At 39.7% G+C, this 17,163-nt stretch overlaps 1 protein-coding gene across 2 annotated transcripts in view; it reads right to left on the bottom strand.

Annotated features, from left to right (window-relative positions):
* The window catches only part of pappaa (pregnancy-associated plasma protein A, pappalysin 1a), a 105,440-nt gene that overhangs the window by 20,857 nt on the left and 67,420 nt on the right, over positions 1-17,163 (bottom strand). Inside the window, exons 15-21 of one of the 2 annotated variants that reach the window (XM_039780440.1) lie at positions 12,334-12,517; positions 11,690-11,891; positions 9,584-9,818; positions 8,728-8,875; positions 8,273-8,388; positions 4,881-4,952; positions 3,858-3,956 (exon numbers count right to left, since the gene is read on the bottom strand). In XM_039780440.1, coding sequence (XP_039636374.1) covers positions 3,858-3,956; positions 4,881-4,952; positions 8,273-8,388; positions 8,728-8,875; positions 9,584-9,818; positions 11,690-11,891; positions 12,334-12,517 — 1,056 coding nt within the window. The remainder of the gene's footprint in view (positions 1-3,857; positions 3,957-4,880; positions 4,953-8,272; positions 8,389-8,727; positions 8,876-9,583; positions 9,819-11,689; positions 11,892-12,333; positions 12,518-17,163) is intronic. The other variant, XM_039780441.1, reaches the window with a different exon arrangement.

Genomic DNA, 17,163 nt, shown 5'->3' with positions numbered 1-17,163 from the left:
ATCTACGATTTTTCCTGCATCCATCGTGTGTGATTGTGTGTGTGCGTGCGCGCGTGCGCACGTCAGTTGCGGGGGAAATGGAGCAGCAGCCCCGCCCGCTGCAGAGAGCCGACAGTATTCAAATAGCAGCCGCTTCAGAGACTTTATAGTGAAAAAACGTTACAGCGTACATTGATGTTAAAATGTATACAGGTTGGCAGGATGGTCTGAAATGTTTTTTGGGTCTTTCGCTGTACGTTTTGTTGGTCAATGTGAGATGTTCGAGTCACACACACACGTCTTGTCTTCATAACAGAAACAAGGAAATTAATTTGACCCGTTTTCACTCCCGCTTGGTCAGTGGCTGCACGTAGGACTGCTGGGATTGTCGCGAGTAATGAAAATGCGATAGGGGGCCCCGGCTGTCAATCAATATCTTCCAGTGATGCGGGCCCCTGATTGGTCCGGGCCCGTAAGCACCGCTTACCCTGCTTACCGATAGTTATGCGTCTGCTTTCGACTTGGCTACGAGCCGTCTGGGAGTTTTGGAAAATGAAAGCGCCATTCAGAATTTTGTTGCTGCTGCATTTCTCCATCATGCCTGCAGCCAGCAGCAGTAGGATGTGTTACGAGAGTAGTATGGCAGCTTGATAATAAGTAAAGGTGCGGCAAAGGGTCAAAATAGTAGCCTGTTAGGCACGACATGAAGCCGAGTGAAGTGAAAATAAATTAATAAATGGCAGCATGCGATTAATGCGATTAATGAACGTGTTATGCTCGGCCCTTAATCGCAACGCGATTAACGCGTTAATGCTGACAGCCCTAGTAGTATGTGATTGACAGCAGCTGGCAAGCTTGGCCCGGGAAGGGAAAGGAGAGGGACAACTAATAACGATGGAATTGTATTTCAGTTGGATTTAAAGGCTAGTCTTAGACTAAGGACAATATGTCCATTGAAATGTGTCTTTAGTTTTGGTAACTGCGGGGTAAATTAGCCTTGCGGCTATAATCCGGCGTGTTTACGTCTGTTTTTGTTGTTTCAATGCAGATGTTCATTAATGTGCATTGTCCCTATCAAATAAAGGATTGATTGATTGATTGATTGGTAAGTGGACCAAAATGTCAAAACCATCAAGGAATTTTATTTTTAAGCTATAGATTTCTAACTTGACACCCAATTATAAGATGGTTCAGTAACCATGGCCTTCTTTGATGTACAACATTACAAATCCTAACTTTCTTGCTGCTCTAGTATCACCCAGCTTAACCTCTTACTGCAGTAAAACAATGAAGGCTCCATTGGGGTCTGTTAGTAAAAGTTAGTTATGCAAGTTCTGGCTGAGCCCCTGCACTGGATTGGGGCCAGAAGATGTAGTTGGATTAATATTGTCTTACTTTTGTGTATTACACATTTCTAACCACTGGCCAGGAATAATGCAGGGTCTAGTCGAAAATGCACAAAGGACTTGGTGCAAATTTAGTGATTGGAAGCTTTGCAACAGCATAGAGGCCATTTCACAGAAGGTTGAAGATTATATTTTGTGATTAGTAATTATGAAGTTTTGCATTATTTCTTTGCTAGCCCATATGTACGAATGTACTATTTTTAAACATTTTTAATATGAATAAATTGCACAAAACGCAGAAACAGGGTGTAGATGTCTCTCCCTCTCTCTCTTAAGGCTCCTAGCCAGTACTTTGTGATTATACGTGAACAAAACTAAAATCACATTTAGTTGTCTTTGGGGAAATATCAGAAATGGTCCTTTTTGTCTTCTTTTTCATTGCTGGCTGGAGAAACATGTCAATGTCTGTATTTGGTTGACAGGAGCTGGCTGAGTGCCAATGTTACACCTTAGGGAACAAGAAAAAGTAAACAAACTTGCGCTGTAGCCTACATGCCATGGGCAGACAGCGTGTTGTTAGTGGTATTAAAGAGTAAAGACCACGCCAGCAGGGGCGTAGCACAAAATTCGGAGCCCTGTAGAAAGGCATTTTCTATGGGCCCTTCCCCGCATCCACAGCTATTCATTCTAGCATCTTTTTGGGCTCTCCTCACTTGAGGGCCCTGGGTACTCAGTCCCCTTTTTCCCCCCAGTCCGATGCCCCTGCACGCCAGCATCTAACTGGCGGTAATGTAAGTTTTTGTTTGCTGAAGTCATGTTCAGAATGTTTTTTGAGAAGGGAAAAAAAACTTTTAAAATGCATTGTAACACATAGAAAATGTGTTTATGTTTTAACTCTAATAAAATATTTTCCTTAAGATGTTCCTTCAAATTTTCAATGAGATCCTGTTTAGGGTGACCCCAACTATAACCGAACAAAATCTGAAGTAATTTTACTTTCTCAATCCAAACTAAATTAAAAAAGTTGGCAGCCCTGCTGAAAATATGTTGTGCAGCACATTATTATGAATAAAACATAAGTCTTAAATGTTGTCAGTGTTTTAAAATGGTAAAATGTTTGTAGATCATGGGACATGATGTAATCTTTAAGATCTGTAAAGTCATGGACATGATTTAATCTTTAAGATCTGTAAAACATCGGAGACTCTTCTAGACTCTTTGTGGATCTGGATGCAATCAAACAAATACACCAAATGGTGCAGTAAAAAAAAATGGTGTGGGTAAACTTTTTGGTGCATGTAATTTTAAAAAGAAAAACGTATTTCGAGCCCTGTACCAACTCTCCTTTAGGGTACAAGGAGGTACACTTGGGTGATTCTCATTGATATTAAACCTTTGGGAAAACAATGTGGATGTGCCCATTTAAACATTATGCAACAGTGCTGTTTGAAAATCTTGTTCCTCTAGCAAGGCCATGCCCTGGTAATTCTATTGACAATGTCTTTACAGACCAAGATTTAAATAAAGAACAAATAATACACATCAAAGAAGCTGTCTCTTGAAACATATTGTTAGCCAGGAAAAAAACATGGCTATGGACCCAAAACATCCATGAAACATTATGTGTAAGTGGATCGGAAGCAATCACAGGAACTTTGATTGTACTGTGGAAGATGGCGAGATGTCTCTTTTATGTCCTTTTCTCCCAAAGAGGAAATGAAGAGGCTCTCCAGTCAGACACACTGACACAGCCAGTGAGACACATAGACTGCAATATAAGTCAAGCCAGACATACAGATTGATATGCCAGGAGTACAACGAAAGTCCCTCGCCAGATTCACAGAAACAGGCCAGGCCAGAGAAGCAGATGCTGCTGCACAGAAGCTACAATACACTTCCAATCAGTTCCTTTGCCAGCAGCTGGCTTGAAAGAGCCAGACAAAGCACCTCCCTGACTTAAGAGAGTTGCAAAAACAGGGATGACCACATTTTTTGTCATGCTCAGCTTAACCCAGAGGAGAGCCAGCCAGTTTGTGCACTTGTTGTAGTACCCACAAATGAAAATATAGGCATTTTACACATTAGAAAATGATTGATGAAGTCTGAAAACTCCCACTATCTTGGATGTGGTATCATTAATCTGTCTACCAGTAATCTACAAAGCAAAGGAAAGAAGAATCTGTTTAGAGATGTTCCAAGAGGTGAAATACAACAGTCTTCAACAATATATTTAGTTGTGGTTTCTATTATACTGACCTTGTGTAGGCAGAAATGATCATATATATATGTAAAAACATGATAATGGCAACCTCTACTGAAAACATGGCAGTGAGAAGTCCAAGTTAGTTAGGTAAAGGGAAAGGGTAAAAAACGATCATACGGTATGTAGGAGGTGGGATTTATTCCTAAACTTCTCCAGGGTTGGGGAACAAACACTGACTGGTGATCAGTGTGACCATGACCAAATTTAACACCATCTCTTCGTCTAAAGGCCGGGTGAAGTTTATTCTGAGGTACAAGCATGCCACTAACCTTCTTGGTCTTGACAGTGGATTGGCAGCAGTCTCCTCCGTCATAGTTACAGAAGGCTCTGTTGTTGACTGAATCACAGTAGTTGTCTCCCATGAATGGCTATACCAGAGACATCAGAGAGACCGTGTAATTAGTGAAAAACACTGAACGGGGAAAGAGCCACCTTTAAACTGGTTGATTATGGTTAAAAGGTGAATTAACAAAGATGCTTGTTCTAGTAGTACTTTCCTCTTGAGCATGTCAGGGCCTTTAGAGGTCTCTGGATAATTTTGCTGATGAATCTCATACAGTCATTTCCCTTATCTTTCAACGTGACTTTTTAAGCCCTTTGTGGGGCAGAATTGTAAATCAAACTGAGGACACCATAAACTATTCACTTCACTAAACACTCCAATAAGGTGATTTATTGGGTCAGCCCCACCCTCTCTACTGTTTCTACTAATCAGGTTATCCAATTGGCCTAAACTGAGTAGATGGTATCATTCTTCCATGAGGGGAAGAGGAATTCTTTCACATGTTGTATTTTGTAGATTTATATAGCCAAGTGACAAGAGATTCAGTCTTCTCCTACAGTACAGGTTGGTCTGAGTGTTTTCCTTGTCCAGCCTCTGTGAAATCCATTGTCTGCCCAACTCCATTGGCTAAGCACAGTGAATACAATTTTATGAAACATTTGGAGGCTATTAAGACTGAGATTCAATTGATTTCAAGCTAACTGATCTTTCTTTGGGTGTGTTCTTTGTGTGATGGGGGGTAATGTGCATAGACAAGCATGTCCATGTGTATGTTTTGTGTTATTTTCATGCTTGTATGAATGTGAATTTATCACCATGAAAGTGAAACAAATTGTAATGTTGGCCACGTTGAATGTCTACACTCAAATTTGGCAACATATAGTATTGGACACATTTCTCATCACTCTGTTTTGGTTTGGGATCAAGGAAGGTGAAAGGACCGTATCATAGATGAGACTATTATTCCACAAACACAAAAACAAAAATCAAAATAAGGTTGAGCCCTTACCTCACATCCTTTGATACAGTGGAGCAATTCTGGGTGTGGATACCATTTCAGTCCCATTGTACAGACTATACTCTGAAAGGTAAAACAAAAGTTGAGGTGAGGTTTATATAACTGAGAAATACTGGTGCTTTTAGTTGTTTGGGTAATTTCCCTTATGTGCAGCATTTGAACAGCTAAAGTCACATTTCTTAGCCACACACAGCCACACACACACACACGCACCTAACACAGCGAAATGCTGCTACACATGGAGACTTTCATCGTGAATCCTTCTTTGATTTACACTGACCTTTTTTCACCTCAGAACAAGGCAGAATAAGTAGATTTTAACAAGATACAAGACTTTTTTTTCCATAACTAAATCATGGCACCAGGGGCAAAAAGAGCTGAGAGAGGGGAGAGAGAGAGAGAGAGAGAGAGAGAGAGAGAGAGAGAGAGAGAGAAATATATTTGCAGAATGTGTGGAATTCCATCCTGTCCTCCCACTGTGCTCTTCATTGAAATGCAACAGAAAACATTAGTGTCGAGGGGAAGTTGGCAGCATTGTAGATAGAATGCATGCCTGCAGGTACCTGAAAATGCATGTGTTCCCATAACTCTGAATTGGCATGGGTGCCTGTGCTATGTGGCTATGTCTTTGTATAGAGTGTGTGTGTGTATATGTGTGTGTGTGTGTGTGTGTGTGTGTGTGTGTGTGTGTGTGTGTGACCCAGACTTGGATAGTAGTGTGCATGATCAAAAGTGTCATCAACATCAAAGGACTGTCTGACCTTAGATGGTCAATTTCTCAGAACCCTGTGTCCCAATATCTCCAAAAGTTGACGTGCTTTTCTGTTGCTGCAAACTAAGGTATTTTTCATTTCAGTGCTGTCAGCAAATCAATGCAAAAAAACAAAGATAGGCGTTGAAGGTGGAGAAAGAACAACACAGCATATGAGGACAACTGAGAGCAGCGGGAGTAACAATTCTACTACTGCATAGCAGAATGCAGGGACGTCTGTGTATGCATTTGTATTCAGTGATGAGTAGTGGTTAGTTGCTATATGGTGGAAGATAAAGCACATTATTTACTATAACTATTGTACTTTTACTCTCTTTTTCATGTGCTCTGCTATGATGATGTCATCCACTTCTTCTCTTCCCCTCTCTCTCATTTTCTCTCACTCTTTTTTTCCTCTCTCAGCAAGGCCGTAAATCATGATAATCCATGATCGTGGCCTGGCCTCACCCCTCACTACGTATAGGATCCTCACCCTCTGAAGCCTCCCCGGGGCGCTGATACCACATAAAAATAGATCCCTATCTCAGCGCCACCACAGACGAGGTCATGTCATGTAGAAAATGACTAATTCCACAGCTAGCCCGACAGGGTAATTTTGCTGATAGAGGGGGAGGAGGGTGCTGGGGGCGCAGAATTGTTAGTTATAGAGGGGCAGGAAAAAGAAGAGGAGAAGGTGGAGGTAGGGAAGAAGGAGATGATTCTAAGTGGGTCACACTAAGAACCAAACTACAACTAGTTTAAAGGCAATAAATCAACATCACGTATTAAGGTGGCCAACATTAACCTCCAACTCAGCAAAGTAGAACTAGAAAGTGCATTTGGGGACTTCAATCTGAATCTAGAAACTGTATGACGAATCCCAACGTAAAGTGGAGTTATGTCTCCTCCAACTTACTACACTGCTACTGTAACTACAACCCTAAGCCATTGTCACACCAACCCCCCCCTGTTCTTGTTTCTTAATATCATTTCATGACAGTCCTGTGCATTCCTTGTATATTATATCTCAGCCAAATGTGTCTGTTCTGCTTAACCCTTGGCTATTTATTGCAATTCCTGTTGCATCTAGTTTTCTGCTGCTAGAATTAAATGGGCAACACTCTCAAGGTGGACCATAAAGGATCCCTTAGACTCTGACATAAGTGTAATTGCCAATGTAATGTGCTACAAATGACTATATTTAGCAAATTTCTGTCTGCTCATCATTGGGGATGTTTGAGATCATTTCGATAACTATTGGAAAAAGTGTATCTTATGTGCTTGTGTGTGTGTTTGTACTCTCAAATTAGTCTATTTGGAATCTATCGGTTGATAGGTAGTGGCTTAGCAAAAGACATGGCACATGCTTGAGTGCACACTACAAGCAAAAACTCTTCCTCCTCCAACCTCCTAACAGTGTGCATGTCTGAAACCCTCACCCCACCACCCTCACTTCTCTGACTTCTCTTATGCTATCCACTGCCCCCAACAGCATAGCCTCAGGTCTCAAATTACAACTGAGCACAAATCATATCAATTACACAAAATCCATGAAAAACAGATCATTTCACGTCCACGTGGCCCAAGCCACCCCTCTATACCGACATCCAGCACAAAAAAACTGCTGACTCAATGTGACTCTGAAACAAAAACAAAAGGAGTTGTAGGAAAGAAATACAGTGAGAAATACAATGTGTTCCTTTACTCAACCATGGCTATTCTTTTCTCTTTCTCTTTACAAAACTTGATGCACATCACTGACATTAATCAGGTTAAAAGGAGAGACACACACACACACACACACACACACACACACACACACACACACACACACACACACACACACACACACACACACACACACACACACACACACACACACACACACACAAACACACACACTCAAATGCAAACCATAGACCTCTTGACCCCACCCACAAGCCTTATAAAATCCCAAATTACAGCATGGGGGTGTGGTGTCACTCAGTGGTACTCCCACAGGGACAAGGTGTACAGTTCTGTGTTTAATGACCTTCCCCCAAATTACCTCTAACCCCTGTATTTTGATATCTGCCAGTTTAAGCAAACAGCACTTAATCAGTAAAGTCTGTGGCTGTGAGTTACTGTATATCTAAATTAAATGAGGTCATTAACCATTGATAGGTTTATTTTAGAAAATTACAGTTATTACTGATGACAATTTGATAAGGTTTTACAAATTGGTTACAATGGTAGTGGCAGTGGAGGTGTTTTTGTCTTGTTATGTTTTTTCACTACGGGTTATTTCTGGTTAACAGATACATAGGAAATGAAATGCTACAAATGTCAGTGTAGGAACAACACTTAGTTCCCAAAGATGCTTTGCATCTTATTATTTCTCCAAAAAGGTAGTTGTAATGTCATATTGAGGACATGGATGCAAGAGGGCGGCAAAATGTTTTCACAATTCCGATTAAAAATAGGACACAAATGTTTGAAGGGTTGCCATGCTGGCATTTTGCATTGTGGGTAATAGACCCAGGATGTAGACACTATACGTGAAATTCCTTACAGGAGAGTTGTGGATCACAGAACTTTGTGAAGTGCGTCTGTCAGAGCTGTGAGGTGGACACAATCACACATACAAACTTACCTTGACTTTGTGCGGGTTCCTCCAGTGTTCTTTAAGTACACTTTCTACGGTCATGTTGCTTGGGAGGATCACCACGTCGCTGTTACCCTCTCTGCACGTCAACTCACACTCCTCACCTGTGTGTGTGTGTAAACAAGAGAGAAACTGAAAAACAAAACCAAGAAAAGTATGCACAAACAACACCTAGATTAAAAGGCACTTCCCCCCTTCACTTTCAAATGATTATGATATTGTATGATTTTCAAAGTGCTAGGTTACATTACAGTGATTTAGACATTTTGTTGACTTTCATTAACAACAAATGAAAATGATTATAAACGGTGAAAAGGAATGAGTAATGTGAGCAAACAAGAATAATAGCATTAGCATTGTGAGCAATACAAACAATGAAAGATGGCATCAGCAGTAAGAAAACTGAATTGTTATTATACAACAGTATATTTGTGCATACAGACCTATGCCGTGTCCTCGCTTGCATGAGTACTGTAGGCTATAATGGAGGTTTTGAGGTAAAGAACACTGGCCTTTGCTGTGTTGGCATAGGCGGAACGACCCTGTCCAGTTTCCATCCTTTCTACAGCGGATCACATTGGACCCTGCACCCTGAAAATAACACATATATTGACAGGCAAACAATTACACACAAATATTGACACGCAAATTCTAGCAGGCCAAGGACATTGAGATGGCATCCCGTTGCAAGGGGGGAAATACAATCCAATTTTTATCAGGCATCCAACCCACAACGCCTTAGAGGCAGAACAGATTAAAAGGTGTATACATTTCAAAAGTCTGTGGCAGTAGGACTATTCTGGAAATCAATAGCAATCTTATTAGCATGGCTTCAAATTGAGTAGGGCTAAGGGAGACAGGGAGAGAAACAGGCCAGGAGAAACAAGGGTTCAGACAGTGAGGGCAGTGTACAAAGAAACAGTGAGGATCGTGAGTGTATTTGGGAAAAATTCATCTATCATGAGTATATTATACCTATGTGGTATTAGATAAGATTATGTTGACAATAATGGGTTTCAAACAAACAATATTTAAACAAACATGAATAGAACTGCATTGTGAAGGGCCTTTGTGCAAAACATCCAACAAATACAAATGCTTCTAATGGATTATACAGTATTTATTTTGATTATATTATTCACTACTGCTATGTACAGTATGTGGCCTAAAAGTGATCAACAGTGAGGATGCAAAGACAGGAGAAAAAAGAAAGAATGTATACTTTTTATATACATGACATAAAGAAGTTAAACATATAGGTATAGCAAGAATAGAAAGAGAGGAAAGAGATGGACAGACCTGCTTGCACGGAGCGTGCAGCATCCTCACCGTATGGGCAGAGCCTCCTGTGGCGGCGTTAGCAGTATTACCGGCAGGATCAGAGCAGTTGAGTCTGCAGACACTGTCAAAGTGGAAGCCATCAGTACAGTGATAGGAGCCGTGGAAGATTGGAGGTGGTGGATCACAAGTCACTGGCTCGCATGCCCCCTCTAGCCAGCTGCCATCCTCTGTGCACTGGCGCCTAAATGAACGCCTAAAGGGAATGGGAAAGATTAACATTTAGGGCTTTGTTTAACTTTAGCAAGGTTTATATATATATATATATATATATATATATATATATATATATATATATATATATATATATATATATATATATATATTGTCTTTAAATGGAATGGATTCCAAAATGTACCTTAAATTGGAAGGGTTGCAAAATGTCCATACAATTTCCAGAAGAAGTAAAGCTCAGGAATTTTTGCACAATTTCGATTTAAAAAGTGTATCTTTTAATAGTGAACTTAATTGGGGGGGGGGGACTACATGCTTTCATGTAAGTTTTGATTTTATTACAGGAGTAACTATATTTCATAATGTATACTAAATATTATTATATATAGAGATGCCCTGATTGATCGCCCGCGAATCTACCAATATTCTAAATAAAAAAGTATGCGCATACAACCTGCGCAGATAACCCCTATTTTGCCATTATTCCCATAAATTCCATTGGAAAGTTTCCACCTTGAATATTCATGGAATGTAGCAACCAGAGGGTAAGCGGTGCTTACGGGCCTGGACCAATCAGGGGCCTGCATCACTGGAAGATATTGATTGACAGCCGGGGCCCCCTATTGCATTTTCATTACTCGCGACAATCCCAGCAGTCCCACGTGCAGCCACTGACCAAGCGGGAGTGAAAACGGGTCAAATTAATTTCCTTGTTTCTGTTATGAAGATGAGACGTGTGTGTGTGACTCGAATATCTCACATTTACCAACAAAACGTACAGTGAAAGACCGTGCAAAACATTTCAGACCGTCCTGCCAACCTGTATACATTTTAACGTCAATGTACACTCTGACGGTTTTTCACTATGAAGTCACTGAAGCGGCTGCTGTTTCAATACTGTCTGCTCTCTGCAGCGGGTGGGGCTGCTGCTCCATTTCCCCCGCGACTGACACGCGCACACACACAAACACACACACACACACACACACACACACACAAACATACACGGTGGATGCAGGAAAAAACGCAGATGAGACGACACAATGAACTAAATTGAGGACAGCTACGCTCATTATTGTAAGTGCAATGATAAGTTAAAGTCCAATAAGTACTTTATCAAACCGTATGAATGTGTGTGTGTGTGTGTGTGTGTGTGTGGCCAGGACAGGAAATTAACTAACAATGTAAAGATGAACAAGCCACTGACAATGACATTTATGTTCATATTTGATTCATTCAATAAATATTTTTTTGTTTTAAATCCATCAGCCATTTTCATATTATGCCAACATTTGCAGCATCCTTAGCCTTTTTGGTAAGGTTCCTAGGAAATCTCAGCCCAGAGTAATTAATTAATAGTAATAATTATTATTCTCCCCAAAACAAGTTTTATTTTTATTTTTAAAGAACTATACAAAAACAATTGCAACTTTTTTTGTAACTTTCACTGTCTTCTGCAACTTTATTGTAACAAGTATACAAAAGACATCGCCACTTTTATCGCAATTCTTTTACAAAAGCTCCCGTGACATCAGGCATTTTGGGCTGCAACAATCTCAAAAAAAGGCTGCAAAATCCTGGAAGGACTGCCCTTGTGTGTTTTTTCATGTGTTATGGTGCACATTCACCAGTGTTTTTTTTTGTTGTTGTGGTGCGCGTAGGCTACTCCTGATTTTGTCAGTCATCTCATCTCTTATATGCTGTGTCTCTATGATCCTATCCTGTCCTATTCATGGTAGCCTACTCGTGGACATTGCGCCGTCATCACGTGCTGTAGTAGGGGGCCCTCCTTGATAATACTGCATAGGGGCCCGGTGTTGGCTTGTTACGCCACTGGTAGCAACCCTATGAAGAACCAAAAAAATCAACAACTGTTTTTGTTTCTTGCTTTACCTCTTAGGTTTGTTGGTGACATGGTAGCCTGGCTTGCACTTGTACTTGCAGAGGGTGCCCACATTGAGGCCTGTCTCGTTGCAGCGCTTGGTCTGCAGCACAGCATTGGGTACAGGAGGAGGGGCTGGGCAGCGAAGCTCACAAAGAGCCTCCGGGAAGGACCAGAGGCCGTCTTCTAGGCAGGTAAGAGTGTTGTTTGTACCTGAGGAAAAAAAGGAGAAAGGGGTAGATGAAAAATGAAAATTCAGTGTAGTTTAGTGCATTTAAATGAAAAATTATAAATTAAAAAGAAACGGATGAAAATATGTAGATTGAGCAAAGAATATGGACAATAAAGTGAAAGTAAACTGAAATGATAATGATTCATTTTAAAATCTCGTAATCCTGATTTTCTGTTATTCCGATCTGTATGTTATGATGTTTTGTATTGTAAAAATCTATGATATTGCTAGTGGCATTATTGTTTAAAAGAAAAATAATACATGTGCATCAAATACCATTTATTCCTGAAAAATATAGAATTAATCATCTGTTAACCTTTAACAATAAAATGTACTTTGATCTAATCTCATGTACCCTAAAGATAACGGCCTGGAAATATGTATCTCTGCATGCATGTGTGCATGCTCCAGTATGCATCTCACCTACGAGCTGGGCAGGTTCTCGACACTGAAAGGTGCTCTTTTTGCCGTAGGTGGTGCCCTCAGGGAAGTTGAAATGGGCAGGATGAACATGGTATTTGTCTGGCAGACCACAGTCAACAGGCTCACATGACACCTGTTTGTTCCACTTCCCATTTGCACAGGTTATAGTCACTGAAGAGTCCGACTAGAAAATAAGACAAAATATCAAGTGAGTGTCAGATGGAGACAGAAACATGGATTGCAGGCCTATTCTGGAGTAGGCTATATGCGAAGTGTGCTTTGACACAAACATTTATTTGCACATTAATGTGACAGATTGATGTCCCACACACATCTAATTAATGTTAACCTTACAAAAATGACGTCAGCAATACAGCACTCACTCCAACAAGTCTCCAAACAGTGTGTAACCTACTAAGCTTTATCAGTCTTAGTTTACTCACTGTATGTCAGTAAGCCTCACAGGCTACCCTGCAGCTCAAGTACTGTAACTGCTGATAGCATTTGTAAGTCAAGTCATGCCATTCAGACAACTGATATCCAACAACTGCACAATCAGCCCTAACACAAAACAGATTGACTTTGGTGGAAGTGTGACAACACATGCAGAGAAAGAATCTTCCAGAACTGGAATACCAACTCTGTTTATGTATCCACTCTCTGAGTTTCTGTGTAATCATGATACTAAGACAATGGTTAGATTCACTGAAAATTTTGACATATGACTTTTGCACCAAACAATATTATATGTAAGTAATGCCATGCAATCAATCAATTTGCTGTTAGGTGTGTAAGGTGGGAAACAATGAAAATGCACAAACAATGTAAAATATAGTATATCAGTTTTGCAGAATTTTTTTTTTCTTAAGTTAGCTAATGTAATTAAATGTGCTGCATGGCTTAGTGATTGACAGTAGTCGACTATGCAGTTGCCGGTCAACAGAAAAAAACTACTTTTTCAGTGCTTCTTCCTGTGCAAGCTTCTCAAAATCAAGGTAGACTGTCTCACATTTTCAATGTACAAAGTGCATCCTGTGCGACTGGGTCCTTAAATGTTCTTGGAATGTGGGAGGAAACTGGAGAACCCAGAGGAAATCCACACATGGGGAGAACATGAAAAATCTGCAAAAAACGGACTCAGGCCAGGAATCAAACCCAGCAGTGGTAACACCACTACTATGACAAAGACTAGCTCAAGTCTACAGCACGATATAGTAGCTAGTATAATAAATTAACATCTGTTCCATTCACATTATGGACCTATCAGAGAATAGCCCCTGATTAGAAACAGCAGCCATTCAGGTTACTGCTGAAGGAGCTTTGACCTAGCAAGGTCTGACTGAGAGGCTTGCAAAAGCCACATCTTGCATTGTCACCATTACATTTAAAAATGGTAATCTCTTGTTGCGGACTTTTTTTTCCACCAGAAAGGTTTCCTGAACTTAGGTCTATTTCCTATTAGAAATAGCTCTTATTCCTGTAAATTATTTGGCATGTGGTATGATATTTTCAGAGATGAGACCAAAATGCAAAGCCACTGCATCATCCAAACCTCAACTGTTTTCATCCTCTTCCATTGAATAGCACCATGTAATGCAACAGGAATGCTTAAATTGATAGCAGAAAATATCACAACAAAGCTGTGAAAGCTCAATCATTTAGACATTTTCCCTTTTAGAACAAATAAAGGGAAATCTGTGTTTTTACCATAAACACTCTACCCCTGTTTTGGTTGACCTTAATTATCCACATCTTTTTAAAGAGTGGCCAGACTTTAAGGCCACACAAGCTGGACTCCGTAAGCATTACATATCTTTTGCTTCATAACCTTCTCTCTGTTCCCATGTATTTCTATCTTTCATCTTGATCCCATTATATGATACTGCATAACAGTATCAAGTTCCCTCAAAATAAATAAGCTCCTTTCATATTTGGATATCCAACAAAGTAACATATGCATCGCATGTGAGTGCCTGCTGAAAAATAACTGGGTGCAGAGTTGAATGAGTCAATCATGATGGGAGGTTGTGAACAAAGTCTGCATGGAAGAAATGTGGAAAGATCTATTTAGTGTTAATGTGCTGACTGTAAATATGTGTGCAAATAGAATGTTAAGTAAGTTTGTGAAATGGGTGTATGCGTGTGTTAAGTTAAAAGTTTTGCCCTTCTTAAAACATGTGTAAAAGTCTGGTTAATACACAAACACGGATGCACGCAAACACACACACAGAAACACATTCACATTTACGTACATTTGTCATGAGTTGCTTTTGCATTTTTTCAAGCATGTATCCCCAAGTGTGTAAGTGTGTATAAAGGGATGTATGTCTGTGTGTAAATGTGTGGGAATTTTCCTTCCTGTAAAAACTTTACAGCTGATTATTTCTCTTCCAGAAGCGATTTTAACAATCATCAAGCCAAACAGACTAATAGACAAATGAACTGACAGACTGACAGCCTCTTTCTTAGGCTTTGCCTTATCTCGGATGGCACACAAACACATTAACATGAAGAAAAAAGTATGGTAATATCACACAGTTTTATATAGATAGGTAGAGTTATTTCAGTATTGCTTAGAAGTGGAATTCAGTATATGGAATATACACACACTTTCTGGTAGAAAAACTCAACAGTAGCACAAATGATTGTGGACAAGAATGTGTTCAGAACAGTAATTTGCAGCTGGGGTGTGGGTGTACTTAGAATCTAACAGTACTCAGAAGCAGACATTCTTCTAAGTACATAAAATTCTAGGAGCGTTCATTTTTTTGTTAAATGATAACCACGTCAGCCTAGACAGAGCAGATTTTAATGGATCACATGTGTGGGCTCTATAGCTTTGACCACTCTTCTCTGCAAAACAGCACGCTAAAATGTTTACTCATATGCTCGCCCAATCAGGAGGAGCTTTGCTACATCACCGGGTACATGCCATACAAATCCTAACTCAGCATCTACAAAGTCAGCAACTTAAGGAGCAACAGGGTTACAATGTTAAAGGGCTCCGGCTGTGCTTTAAAAGCTAGGATTACAATACACCGCTTTTACTCTCATTAATATTTCGCTTAAAGGCTTACTAGAGTGAAGTCCAGTGCAGGTATCTGCTGCTGCTATGGCACTATCAGGACACAATAGGACTCACAACAGCAGAAAAGCAGGGTTCTTCCATGAGGTAAAGGACATGTAAAATACAAGTACAAAGTACAAAAATAGACCTTAAAATCACAGTGAAAAAGAGTTTATGGCGCCTTTAGCTTCTGTAATGAGACATATTTTTGCATGAAACCAATATGTGGTTGGCAAGAGTGATTTAAAACAGTTAAATGTTTAACACATATTTAGCATGTAACAAGAGATAAATGAACAATTTACACCGGGACATAGTTTTAGAACTTGGACATTTTTTAGTTTTTTTTTGAAAACTTGGTTTCAAATCCTAATTACTTTTCTTGAACATTAAATACATGTAGTCACGAATAAATAAGCAACAATCACGTTATACCAAAACATCCATAGGTATAGGTATAGGTATTATTAATGTGAACACATTAAGTTGATTTAAGTTATAGTTTATTAATTCCCATGGTGATATTTGTGCTCTGCATTTGACTCATCCTACTAGCTGCAGCGCAGCACCTCTGGATCAAATCCAGCAATCAAGCCAGTGCCTTCATGAAGGTCAAAGGCAAGAATATTTCTAATACAGTACTTTACATGCATCCTTTGGAATGGGAGGAAACTGGAGCACCCACAGAAAAGCCATGCATGAGAACATCATGACATGTGCATTCAGGTGCCCATAAAACATGCACATGAAAGTCTTTATTTAGCTGAGCTGGCTGACTGCCTACTTGAATAATTATAAACAAAATAATATGTTGATATGGCTTTTAATGGCCCTTCAATTTATATTGATATAATGGCTCAAATTATACCAGAAGTTATTTCTAAATGTGTGTAACATTTTCCTCACTGCTTTGATAAGACCTGGAGAGAGTGTTTTGGTCATTAAAAGAAAGTGTATGGGAGATCATTTAGTGGGCAGGAAATGGTGGTTTGATGGGCTTGTTCTGTGTTCTATGGTGGACAGTTTTAACGCATATAGAGCCTGTTAAAGGAAAAGCCTATTTTAAATAAAAACTCTTTTTCAGTGCCAGCACTTAGTGTTCCCTAAACATTTCAAAGAGAGAAAACAGACAGCAATAAAACACACATACAAATCAAGCAAGTGAAGGAAACAGATTTGTTCTGAAGATAGCATTATCTAAGAAGGTGGTGTTCCCAGAACCACTTTGACATCACTGGAACAAGACTGTAATTGGCTAATGAAAGGAGACAAGATTGTGCTTCACGCTGCACTTTTCAACCTTAGTGTGGAGCTGTGTGTCTTTTTAAACGTGTGGCTGAAAAAAAGAAGGAAATACATAGATTAAGAGTTGTACATTGAGGGGATACAGAATATCTGAGGTAAAGGTGTTTTTGTATTTCATTTTACTACATTTTTGTTGTTTTTAAATGGGGTTTTCAACTATCATCTTATGTGATGGGAGAAAGGTAGATGTCGAAAATGACGGTTTGCAGTGATTGGACAAAAACAACTTTAGTTTATAGTAAATGATGCCCAGTGAGACTCTTTCTGTGTTCCAACTTACAAAGGCTTTCGGGAGGAGAATTCTACTGCAACTGGAGGGACGCACAACTTGTGAAACAAATTCTGGATTTCACTCTTTAAGGATAGAAGACTGGACGTAAAATGGATCAACAAGCTTAGAAGGCACTCCTGCAATGGCAAACAGGGTTTGGATTCTGTTATGCTAATTATAAACATGA

Source organism: Perca fluviatilis, chromosome 17 (genome assembly GCF_010015445.1).
Source record: "Perca fluviatilis chromosome 17, GENO_Pfluv_1.0, whole genome shotgun sequence".
Classification (NCBI taxonomy): domain Eukaryota; kingdom Metazoa; phylum Chordata; class Actinopteri; order Perciformes; family Percidae; genus Perca; species Perca fluviatilis.
The sequence above is the reverse complement of the archived record's forward strand: the minus strand, read 5'-3'. Positions and strand labels throughout refer to the sequence as shown.